Source organism: Watersipora subatra, chromosome 5, assembly GCF_963576615.1.
Source record: "Watersipora subatra chromosome 5, tzWatSuba1.1, whole genome shotgun sequence".
In the NCBI taxonomy this organism is placed as follows: Eukaryota; Metazoa; Bryozoa; class Gymnolaemata; order Cheilostomatida; family Watersiporidae; genus Watersipora; species Watersipora subatra.
Genome location: NC_088712.1, coordinates 55,164,322 through 55,176,977, shown reverse-complemented (window position 1 = coordinate 55,176,977; position 12,656 = coordinate 55,164,322). Strand labels below are relative to the sequence as shown.

General features: G+C 34.0%; 1 protein-coding gene across 1 annotated transcript; it reads right to left on the bottom strand.

Moving 5' to 3' along the window:
• Window positions 1-4,376: 4,376 nt before the first annotated feature.
• LOC137397482 (octapeptide-repeat protein T2-like) lies at window positions 4,377-10,324 on the bottom strand. The gene is made up of 2 exons (XM_068083772.1): window positions 10,271-10,324; window positions 4,377-4,688 (listed from the first exon to the last, which is right to left on the bottom strand). The coding sequence occupies exons 1-2, from the start codon at window positions 10,322-10,324 to the stop codon at window positions 4,377-4,379; spliced, it is 366 nt and encodes a 121-aa protein (XP_067939873.1).
• Between the last annotated feature and the right edge of the window lie 2,332 nt (window positions 10,325-12,656).

The following is a 12,656-nucleotide window of genomic DNA, read 5'->3' as shown; positions in this document are numbered from 1 at the left end:
ACGGTGTTTGCTACTTGATTGACTGTCACCCAAAGTATCCTGGACTTGAGCATGAAACTAGGTTTCTACATGTAGAGCTTCAACACATAATGTCTACATTTACTAATAGACCAACCAAGAAGCAGTAGAGTGTGAATTGATTATTTGTCTTGTTTGTTTGTTTGCAAAGTTTAAACCACTGAACGTGTCCTTACAATAGAATAACAGCTGTCAATGTTCAAAAACAGTTATTTGATGGTTGATGTGTGCATGCGTTGCAATTCGTAAAAGTGTTCTGTCACAATACTAGCTTTTTAGCTAACATGAGAAAGCCAGATATAGCTTTTGAGCAATGATGACAGCTTAAGGATAAAGGTGTTATATTGTAATTAACAACGTTCTGTGTTTTATAAAAGCTTTTGAGTCATGTTGTGTATCTAAGGCCTTATTCATGAAATGCGTGGCATTATGTACATTTTCCACTCAACAGACTTGAAAAGTAAAAACACAACACAAATGGTGAAAAGTACAAGATACGGCTAGGCAACACAGACACACATACAGTCATAGGCATGCACATACACATAATCCTCAGTTTTATATAAAATATAAAGTATATCATAGAAGAATTGAGACTTACTTACCATATCGGCCAAAAAAGATAATTAAGTTAGACATAACTTCCTTTAAAAGCTAATAGCTTATAGATAAAAACGCTATTTTGCTAGTTAGAAAATTATATTACTTTTAAACAAACTTCCTATTCATGTTTTGTATATAAGGTTTTATGGAGGAAATGTAAGGTAGTTAAGTTCTGTACAATAAATTGTGAAGTTCAAAACACAATATGAATAATGACACAGATTGGATCTTGTTAGTTAAGATATGCATACAGATGCACTTCTACAAGAGTTAGAATAGCTTTATTATGTGAATCACTTACAGACTGGTGAATTTACGGAAAGGTAAACTAAACTACAGTCTGAACAGTTGCTATATTTGGAAGCTTAACTGAAATATGAGAAAAAAGACAGAAGGTAGAATAAGTTTTGACAGATTTTGAAGAAAATCATATGTTCTTGAATTAACTTGTCTAAATTGAATAATAAATTCTTTATTTGTAGAGAGCTGACACCTCATAAAAAACCTGAAAGCTTAATTATTGTAATTTATGGGCTTACATTAAAATCTTTCTAAATTACATGTACAGTTGAGATGTGGTGAGATATGCAGACCAAATGTCACAATGTTTTGCATACATTGTCAATAAGATCATGCTTGCCAGTCCCGTGCCATGTGAGAGATCATCATGAGTAAACAATAATATTGAGAATCATCCAATAGAGTGCTGAGAAGACTACTGTAAGTGCTGTACTGATAGCATGCTTGCCTATGAATCTAACACTCTGAGATTCTCAAGCGAGGTAATCTTTTTCGCTAATGTCCTTATTGTCTAAATAGGCAATTGGTAATTAGCCTTATACAAATGGACAAACACTGATTTTGTTATGCAAATATTATAAAAAAATTTTTACAATAAACAATATCTTGTCCAATTAATAAATATACATGAATATGTCCAGTTTTTGCTTGCCTATGAATCTGACACTCTGAGATTCTCAAGCTAGGGAATCTTTTTTGCTAATACCCTTATTGTCTTAATAGGCAATTGAGTACTTAGCCTTATACAAATAGACAAACACTGATCTTGTTATGCAAATATTATAAGACATTTTTCACAATAAACAAAAATATCTTGTTCAATTATTAATTATACATGAATATGTCCAGTTTTTGCTTGCCTATAAATCTGACACTCTGAGATCCTCATTTGTGAGAATCTTTTTTACTAACATTCTTAGCGTCTAACTAAGACTTCGCAGAGACTAAGCACTTAGCATAAGACAAATGAACAACCATCGATATGATTATGCAAAGATTATACCTCATTTTTTACAATAAACAAAAATGTTTTGTTCCATCATTGAATATACATGAATATGCCCAGTTATTTTTACAAAAATAACTAAAATTTTTACATGTACAAAAATGAACGACGATTGTACTGTAGAATCAAAACCCACTTGACCTTGACTGAGTATTACTTCAACAGCATTGATGATATTTAGTAAAATATCTCAAGTGGTCTCACCATCACAACCAATATATCAGCGCAATGAGACATAAGAATTTAAACTTGAAGGAGCAGATAAGTAAATACTTCATTGATGTGTCTTTGCACCTTCCAACTTCAACAACCAAAATAGTAGAAAATAAATTAGTCAATTGAGACCCCTTATCTTTACTGGAGACAGCCCTAAAATGATGTTGAAAACAACAACTCAAATATAGTTGTCTAACCTTTTTTGTGAGTCTAGTAGTTCAGTCACTGTCATAAAACTTACCATTTCCTCTACTATAAAAAAGCTTTCAACTGGGTTAATTTTATATTAGTAGAAGACAGCTGTGAGTCCCCTAGAAAGCAGAGTTGTTTTCCTCTGTGAGAATGGAATAACCACTACTCTAAGAAATATTTATGCATTCTGATATTATATGGTAACAGCATTTGTCTATATTCTAAAAACCAATCAAAACAAAAGTAAGTGTATTATTTTAGCATTATTTTAACATATAAATCACCTTGTGTCTGGCATAGACAGCAGAACAGTAACAAATTTTACTCTTGAGTAGCTGATAGTAGAAATTGTTTTATTTATTACTATACTTCATTGTAAAAAAGCGGGTTTAGTTAAATACATTCCTGTCAGTTTCATACAGTTTTGGCTGAAGAGAGTGGCATCTGTTTTACTAACATTTTTTGTCTTATTTTTACATTATATTTATGTTAGGAATTATTTTGCAATTCATTATATAATTAGAGTAATAGTAAATCATATAATGGTATTGAATATTATATTACCATATATTACAGCAATTTTATTATATGAATATATATCATACTATATTATAATCTGTAGTATAGTAAAGTAATACTCTACATTGTTACATTGTTCCTCTACACTATTACAATGTGGTGTATTATACCACAGTATGTCATGTTACATGGCTTTGCTTTCAACATATGACACATTACTACATTGATTTAAATTTTTATATTCTAATCTACCTAATTATATTATATCACAAAGTATTGGAATTTAGCGTTGTATACTATTTTATATTATACTACTGAGCCAATAAATTATGTTATAAAAATTGCAGTAAATTAAGCAATAACTAAAACCAATTACATCATGGCTCCAAAACTCTGAAGAAGCGCAAGACAACTTTATTAATATTGCAAGTAGACGCAAAATTTCAAAGATGATTAAAATAAAATATATTTTAAAGAATTTTAAGACACTAATTTTAAAGATGTGTATGAAAAAATGATGAAAAGTAAAAGGTAAAGAAACATACTACAAGAAATCAGGTTGACACCTGCTGTAAAACCTCTAAAGGTAACTGTATCTAACTTTATATTTATGATTAATCTATGTTCTTATAATAAAGTTTCATACATGCTTAATATAATTGTATATAAACAAGCATTTTTATACAAGGCTAGATAGATAGGATGAGAATATGCAATTTAGCAATGAAATATAACTATCATAGCTATATCATGTTGACCTTCTTGCACCAAAAATGATGCAATGAAATGTAACTATAATATAGTTATATGTCATTGCATCATTTTTAGTAAAATAGGATTATATAGATTTTGGGTACATGAATGTGTCATCCGTAAAAAAGTGTTGTTCTGCTTAATCCATCACCTGATAACTATCTATTTACTTAAACTCCAACTTCAATTTTTTCACTACTTCCATTCCACATTTTTAATAAGTGTACAACTTTAATACATCTAATCATACCTCTATCGATATGTAGTACATGTAAAAATACATTGTGAGCTAACCTTTTCTCTTTACAATTTATCCGTACAATTTTGGTGTACACCCTCGTTCTCACTCTCTATTCCTCTCTCCCCTCTCTCTCACTCTCTCCCTTTCTTATCTTCTCTCTCTCCCTCTCTTTCCCTCTCTCTCCCTCTCCCTCTCTCTCTCATGCTCTCCTCTCTCTTTCCCTCTCTCTCCCTTTCCCTCTCTCCCTCTCTTTCTCTCTTCTTTGTCTCTCTCTCTCCCTCTTTTTCTCTGCCTTCCTATCTCTCCTTCCCTCTCTCTTTCTCTCTCCCTCTCTCACTCGTTCACTCTTTCTCCTCTCTCCCTCTCTCCCTCTTGCTCCCTCTCTTTTCCTCTCTTCTTCTTTCCCTCTCTCCTTCTTTTCCTCTCTCCCTCAATCTCCCTCTTTTTTCCTCTCTCTCCCTCTCCCTCTCTCTCTCTCTCTCTTTCTCTCCTCTTTGTCTCTCTCTCTCCCTCCTTTTCTCTGCCTTCTTATCTCTCCTCCCCTCTTTCTCTCTCTCTCTCTCCCTCTCTCACTCGTTCACTTTCTCTCTTTCCTTTTCTCTGCCTTCCTATCTCTCTTCCCCTCTTTCTCTCTCCCTCTCTCACTCGTTCACTCTCTCTCCTTCTCTCCATCTCTCCCTCTCTCCCTCTTGCTCCCTCTCTTTTCCTCTCTCCTTTTTCCCTTTCTCCTTCTTTTCCTCTCTCCCTCACTCTCCCTCTCCCTCTCTCTTCCTTTCTCTCCTTCTTTCCCTTTTTTCTTCCTTTCTCCCCATCTCCTCTCCTCTCTCCTCCTTTCTCCCCCTCATTATATAGCACCCAATTGTTAGAATACGTTAGAATCAAAAAAAGGTTTTAAAGCATCGACTTCAAGTTTAACATAAATGTAAACCAGAGTGAACTGTAGCTATATGAACACTTTTAAATAGTTGCACTAGAGTTTGATATAACTTACTGGTGTTATACACTTACCTGATTGGTAAGAGTTTATGTTGCCATTTCAACATTTTCAATCTATCAAAATCTACATGGTTTTTTGATTGGAGCTCTTTCAGCTCTTCTGGTGCATTGGTTCATCAAATTATAAAGGCCTTCACATATATCTTATATTTTTATTCTTTCTTTATAGGGGTGTTGAGAGGAGATGTTGTAGTTGTGAGCAGCGATAGATACACCCCTACCCAAAAATATAGAGATGGTTTGACACTGAGATGTAAAGACACAACTCATTCATTCCTGGAGAATGATTACCCTAAAAACATAATTAAGTCAAAAACTTTGAAGCCTCATTGTAAGTTGAGTTGCTAAATTTTGAGTCTACTACAACATTTACTAGTTAATGTTTATGATATTTCAATTAAACTGGCGAGTGGAGAATATAAAGTATATGTTTCATTTTATAATTTTAAGTTCAAGTCTTCACACATGCTCCAGGAAAGTAATTATTTTATAATTGTAAATGTCGATTATGAACTACTGTATCACAACCCTAAATCATCACTGACACCGTCTTCCAAAGCAATTGGTAATCCAGTTCCTGCCTACACCTGGAAATGTAGCGAAGGATGCACAGATATTAAAAAAAACAACTAGTTCTTTCTGCTAACTCGCGGAATATTGATCAAGTGGAAACAATCACCCGCACTGCTTCTGTTGAATGTGAGGGAGCAATATCCTAAGAGTTAAAGATAAATGTTGAACATTGATCGCTAAATGATTCACAAAATAGCAACTTACTGGTTGCTGGTTGCAAGCTGGTCTTACTAAACAGTTTCAGTGATGACTTTTACATTAACAGATATTTATTAAATTCATCCTATTACAAACTCCATGCGCTAGATACATACTATAGGCATACTGATGCAATGTATGATTGAGTTCATTTACCAAATTTTAACAATTGTCAGACATTTGATTGTTTTTAAAAGAGATGCTGTCTTTAGTTTGTCTAAAAATATTTGTATAGTTAAATAAAATCAGCAACTTTACAAATTAGAGAAAAAATTCCTTAAAAAATCTATGGTAGCTCTATTCGATAAAAGCCTTAGTTATAGATGTTTTTGCCACAAGTATTGACCTACTTATTAATACATCAAGCATATTATTAGTTCATTTTTACAAAAAAATGTTCGCATCAAAAAGCTTCACGTAAATATTATTTTATAGTCATTGAGCCAGTCACCTGCATATTCAATATCAGGTAGACAGATATAACTGAACTCACATCCACTAGCAAATCGCTTTTTATGACTGAAAAAGGAGCTTCATTCGATGTTATACCAATAATTGTGGTTGGTTTTCTTGCTGTTGCACTTGTTGCACAGTCAGCTGTTTTTGCTGGTGGAGAAAGAAAAATGGTCAGTTTAACTTGCAGGTTTTAATTAAAAGAAGACTCACCAAAAATTAAATTAGTTTGTCAATTCTTTTGCGCTGAAAACTGGCTTTATTGAGTTCTTGTAGGCCATTATGAAAAATATTTATAAAAAGAGAAATTTTTTGAGTATTTTCAATATCAGATTGTCAGATACAGCGCTACTCCTTCCAACTAGTCATTTACTTGTAATGAAAGAAAGACAGGCTTCACCTCCTGTTGCACCAGCATTAGTAGCTGGTATTATTGCTATTGCATTTGTTTCCCGTGCAGCTGTGTTTTGGTAGCGAGCAAAAAAGTCAAACAAAAATTAAATAAGTTTGTTAGTCTTCTAACCAAAAACTTTGTATAAAAAGTTGTTGGGTGCCATTAAAAGTTTTTTTTATATCTGTTGAAGTCAAAATAAGAAAAATGTTATTATTTCATTGTGTTGTTTATTTTTAGATGCAAAAAGGAAAAGCTCAGAATCAAAAAGAATCAGGTGAGCATATAATAGAGACAGATACATTATGAATGAGATACTATCAAGTAAACATAATACAGAGATATGCGTTCTAGACAACACAATTTTTGAGTTCAATATTATATGTAGAGCCAGCCATTGATAACAAAGAAAACTTAGGTGTACCAAACAAAACCGTTTTGCTTTCTACTCTATAGTATTTATAGTAAATATAAAAGTCAACTAAACAATTACACTGAAGATAAATCTATTTAACAAAAACATTTTTGATTCTCACCATGTTTAGATAGTTTTGAGTTTATGTTCGCCATTATTCAAACCTTTCATTGATCATTTACTAGAAAATGCTTTACTGTCACTGTTTGAAACTGGTAACTATTTACATATAAATACCAAAAGGTGTTTATAGCTGTAGTAAAATAGAACATAGCTTTATTTTAGTCAGCCAGCTATAACGGAGAGAGAGAGACTAACTTAGGAACTATACCAACCTCAGGTAAGGTACACTGAAGTAGCTATATCAGTTAATAATCATATGTATGTTTGCTTATACATATAAGTTTTTATAAATCTTTAAGATAATTTTGTGCTCTCTTTCTTACCAGATAGAAGAAACTGCAACTGTGAAACACCTGTCACAGTGAGTCAAGAAAATCATTCATACGCTAGTTTGATATATCAACAACCTTATGCAAATGCAAAAAGAAACTAGCGTGTTTGTAGTAGAACAGCATGACCAAATAATCAGAACTTTTGCTTGATGGATGTAAAAGTCTATAATTATGTGATAGTTTTATTTCACCAGTATTTCACCACTATTTTTGCTATCTCCCAAATGCCACACTTGATCTATTTTTGGCCTTTAATGTTTTTCTATATTAATTTCAAATCAAACTTATGCTAATCTACACCAAAACTCACCAAGTTTTTGCAAAAGGCTTTTTTGATTATGATTGGTAATACTATTGTTTTAACATACCAATGTACTAGTTTTTAAATGCTTAAAAATATTTTGTTAAACACCTATTCTTTAAAAACTAACTTAGGCTATTTTCAACAAACGTATTAAATTATCATTATCATCAATGACAAAAAAACAGCTCGAATGTTTTGATTTATACTTCCTCGTAATGCGCTATATAGCTAAACTATAATACTTTATAGCATATCACTTGCTAATTATATACATGTATGTAGTGTCTATGTCTGTTTAAACATTGCTTGTGTTATATCTGTAGCTAACTTTATTATTAATAAAGCACCATTTCAAAAATGCTTTTGAAATGTTATGGTATTAAAATATCTGAAAAATCGGTAACTTTAACTTAGTTGATCTCGATCTGTTGGAGTACAACCATAGCAGACTTTTCCTAGTTTCTACGTTGATTATCTTTATTTGTGTCAGCCAAATCATAACAGATTTTTCTAGTTTTCTCATTGATGAAAATACTCAATGTATTAAAATAAATTAGACTATGTATGAGATCGGAACAGCTTTAGCAATTGGCGTTAATAAAAACTCATAATAAAATAAAAAATTATTACGCAAAATAATAAAAATTGTTATGAAAGTAGTTTTATATACGTCAGCAGAAGAGAATAAAGATAGTTCCTAAATATGAACAGTCACAATTTTCTTGGAAGAGCGCTGCCAAAAGACATCAACGTTGATGGTACTGTGGTTTTTTAGTCTCAAGTTTTATGATATTTGATTAAATATTTTCTTTAATTTGCTAAAATGCACCTTCTAGTTTTTTGTAAGTTTGTAGGACTGCCTACTGCATTTTATAGCATCATATTTTGTTAACAAACAAACACACAAATTAAATATTAGTCATTGAATACAAACTGCTTGATGGTTTTTTATTTACAAGGCAAAAATTACACAGTGGTAGCAAATTTTTAGCACAAGTTCTTTGCTATCACATTCCAGAAATGTTTAACATAGAAGTGAATAGAACAAATTAAAATATACCAAAACAAAAATCATTACAAAATAGGTTTTCTCCGTGATTAAATTTATTTTTTGTAAATACAGGCAACTTTACATGAAGCCAGTTTACAGATTCACTTTGAGCAAAATATAGCAACGGTGTCTGTGATATTGTCAAATAGAGTGCTCTGCTGGGACATTCTACTGTCACAAATGACACTCCAGCGTCTTATGTGACTATAAGCTAGTTTATGGCACTTTGCTGTCATAAGTTACACTCAGGTGCATGTGTAAACTTCATTTAGTATATGGTTATTTGTGGCATTGTGTAGTTACATAAACACATAACACTAGTTTTTATGTTTACCAACAATACCAAAAATTAATTTTGAGTTGCTTTATGTAAATCTTAACATACTTTTATTACTTTTTTATTTTATCGAGTTAGCGGTATGTTTAATTGAAAAAACCTTAACTTTTTGCCCAAATTGCCAGACTGTGTACTGAACTAAGATTAACAGATTGAAAATTACCAATGTTGAGTTAAACTGAAGTATCAAATAAATTTTTTTTAAATTAAACAACTTGATATAATGAAAAAAAAAAAGAAAAAGAAAAAGAAAGAGATTGAGAGTGAGGGAGACAGAAAGAGAGAGAAAGAGAGAGAGAGAGAAAGGGTAAAAAGATATGGAAAGGGAAAGAAGGAGAGAGAGATGGATAGAGGGAGAGATGGATAGAGGGAGAGAGGGAGAGAGGGAGAGAGGGAGAGATGGATAGAGGGAGAGATGGATAGAGGGAGAGAGGGAGAGAGGGAGAGAGGGAGAGAGGGAGAGAGGGAGAGAGGGAGAGAGGGAGAGAGGGAGAGAGGGAGAGAGGGAGAGAGGGAGAGAGGGAGAGAGGGAGAGAGGGAGAGAGGGAGAGAGGGAGAGAGGGAGAGAGGGAGAGAGGGAGAGAGGGAGAGAGGGAGAGAGGGAGAGAGGGAGAGAGGGAGAGAGGGAGAGAGGGAGAGAGGGAGAGAGGGAGAGAGGGAGAGAGGGAGAGAGGGAGAGAGGGAGAGAGGGAGAGAGGGAGAGAGGGAGAGAGGGAGAGAGGGAGAGAGGGAGAGAGGGAGAGAGGGAGAGAGGGAGAGAGGGAGAGAGGGAGAGAGGGAGAGAGGGAGAGAGGGAGAGAGGGAGAGAGGGAGAGAGGGAGAGAGGGAGAGAGGGAGAGAGGGAGAGAGGGAGAGAGGGAGAGAGGGAGAGAGGGAGAGAGGGAGAGAGGGAGAGAGGGAGAGAGGGAGAGAGGGAGAGAGGGAGAGAGAAAGGGGGAGAGGGAGAGAGGGAGAGAGAAAGGGGGAGAGAGAGACAGAGAGAGTTTCAAGGATCAAAAACTTGACATAGGCCTACTAGCTAAAAGCAAAAAGTGACATTTTTTTGAGTAACCATAAATGTGCAAAAGTTACCAGCATGCTATAGAGCTGTAAAGTCATAGAATCATAAAAAACAAAACCATTGAAATATAAATACCAAGAACAATAAATGCATAAAACCATAAATACAGAAAACTGGTAATACCTAGAGCTATAAATTCACAAAACTATAAATACATTAAACCATAAACACATGGAACCATTAACTAACAGAAACTGAATCTTTGATAACGTTGATGAAGTCTGAGTTTAGAGCAGGTGACATGCCAGAGTTGCACTGGTACAACTAATATTCTGCTACAAGCGAGCAGCCAAAAGCTATGATAGAACCAACTCGCCTGCTCAAGTAAATTGGAAGTTGTTGCAAAAGTTTGAATTTTCTGCATCTGATGCAACAGAACAGCAGCATTATTCACGCCGATAAGCAGAAAGAAATCACTCACTATTTGGGAACAAAGTAGAGTAGCTGTCCAAGCTGGCTTATGGTAGTTTTTGGTGTATTGCCTTAGAACACTTTGAAAACTCTGTGGATGACTAAGCGCTTTAAAGACACTTGCTGCTTTTAGGTCTCAATTCTTGAAGAAGCTATCACAGCAACAAATTATTATGAATTAGCTATGAACCAGTGAGGCTGCCAAAATCTAACGACATTGACAGAATAATTCAAGTAGACTATTTTAGCGGTATCGCCAAGAGACTGTGGCAGCATGAAAAAAGACTGCCCAATTTTGAGATAGACCAAATCAGTAAAGCCACAGAGGCACGGAGACTGGCCCGACTTCTTCGAGATGGCTGAGATAGAAACTGAAAGTAAGACCAAGCAAATTCTCGATTTGGTTGGAAGCGCGATTTTTAGTAGAGCGGCAGGTCAAACGCCAAGTTGGTCACAGAAGACGAACGTTCAGCTGCCGGTCTCAGGCATGAATAAAAAAGCACAGATGAGCCCAGTCACGCAGAGCACCCAGAAGTCTGATACCACGCAATTGGTTATTGTACGTTCCTAACTCTATCACTAGAAATTTCTCTGTCATATGGCCCCCGACCAAAGTGGTATTGGAAAAAAGAAGGGGTACCGCTGGTTGAGAAATGCAATATTAGCAGTCAAATGGCACTGCAGTGCAATAGGAGAACTTCAATGGTAGCTGTGATGGTAACTGTTATGTACTGGATGTTATTATGTACAACAAACAGAAATAATGAAAGGAAAAGATTATATGTTTATATCTCTCTCTTGCAATAGGAGGAATTCAATATTAGAAGTAAAGTGGCAAGCTGTTGTGTAATATACACAATTTAAAAATTGGTTGTGTTGAATGTAGAATGGTTTTGACAGCAATCTGTAACCAAAGTGAGGAAATGGGTCATGATCACAAAAACCATGGTTAAGTCGGGTGAGTGAGATTTAGAGTTATCTACACTAGCAGAAGGAGAAAATTCTCAGTTATTTTTCAAAAAATATTTGATTCCAGCTTGATTACAGCAGATTTTATGGTCAATAAACTGAATGCATGTTTACCATTAGTGTGAAAGCATAGTTGTGAAAAAACTGGTTTTAAAGTTTGAGAAACGAAAACCAATGCACAACTTTGATTACATTTCAAAACGTCCTAGCAACCAATATCAAGAAGTTGTAATATTTATCTAGATTTTTGTATTTATATGCAAAGAGTTATGCTGAATTTAAAAATCTAAACATATTTTAGTTGGTTCTTATAGAAATAGCTGTATATTTATAAAAAAAAGTGTAAGCCTATAATTTAATTCCGCAGATATTAAAAACCGCTTTGCAGTACCGCGATATTGGGCACAGCCATAGTGTCATCAACAAAATATTTAGAAAAATAATAACAGAAACATATTGCACACCTTCGGTCACTATATATTTTGAGCTTATAAATTTGAATGATTATTCTCATAATTACTTCTTATAATAATCTTATCAAATCGAATAATTTTTCTTATAATTGAATATGGTAATCATCTCATAAGAATCGTTAAAAAAATATCATCGTCATTTCCTTCGCTTTCACTGCTTTAGACATCAGTTGGAATACCAAAGTACTCATTATAAGTGTCCAAAATGTCAGTTATCTTTAAAATTAGCAAAAAATAAACAATTACTTGTCAGTACTTCTAAGTTAATTACGAAAACCTTCGGCAATTGGACAGTGCAATAGACTGGTGAAATGTGCACGTTTTTCTTGTGAAATGCGCACGACTTAATGGTTCTACTCTCTATTGCACGGCTTTATCGGTGTTTTGTTGGCCGGTCCTAATTTTGACTAAAAAAGGCTTGTCATGTTTTAAGGGCGATTTTAGGCCAAAATAATTTATGTATTTATGTATTATTTGATCAGATGGGCAAGTTTTAGGATATTGTCGAGAATTTTTAAACACTTGGTAACATATTTAAATAGGTCTATATGTGTTCTGTATCGTTATTATACTTATACGACTCAATACAAAAATGATTAAATTTGTTGATGAGATTTCAGTACAGGGGTTTGGGTACAGCGTTGATGATTAATTTTTGGAAGTTGTGTGCGCATATGCATTTATCATAAAGCTCCCAAACACTCGCTTTGCTCGTGTTTGAT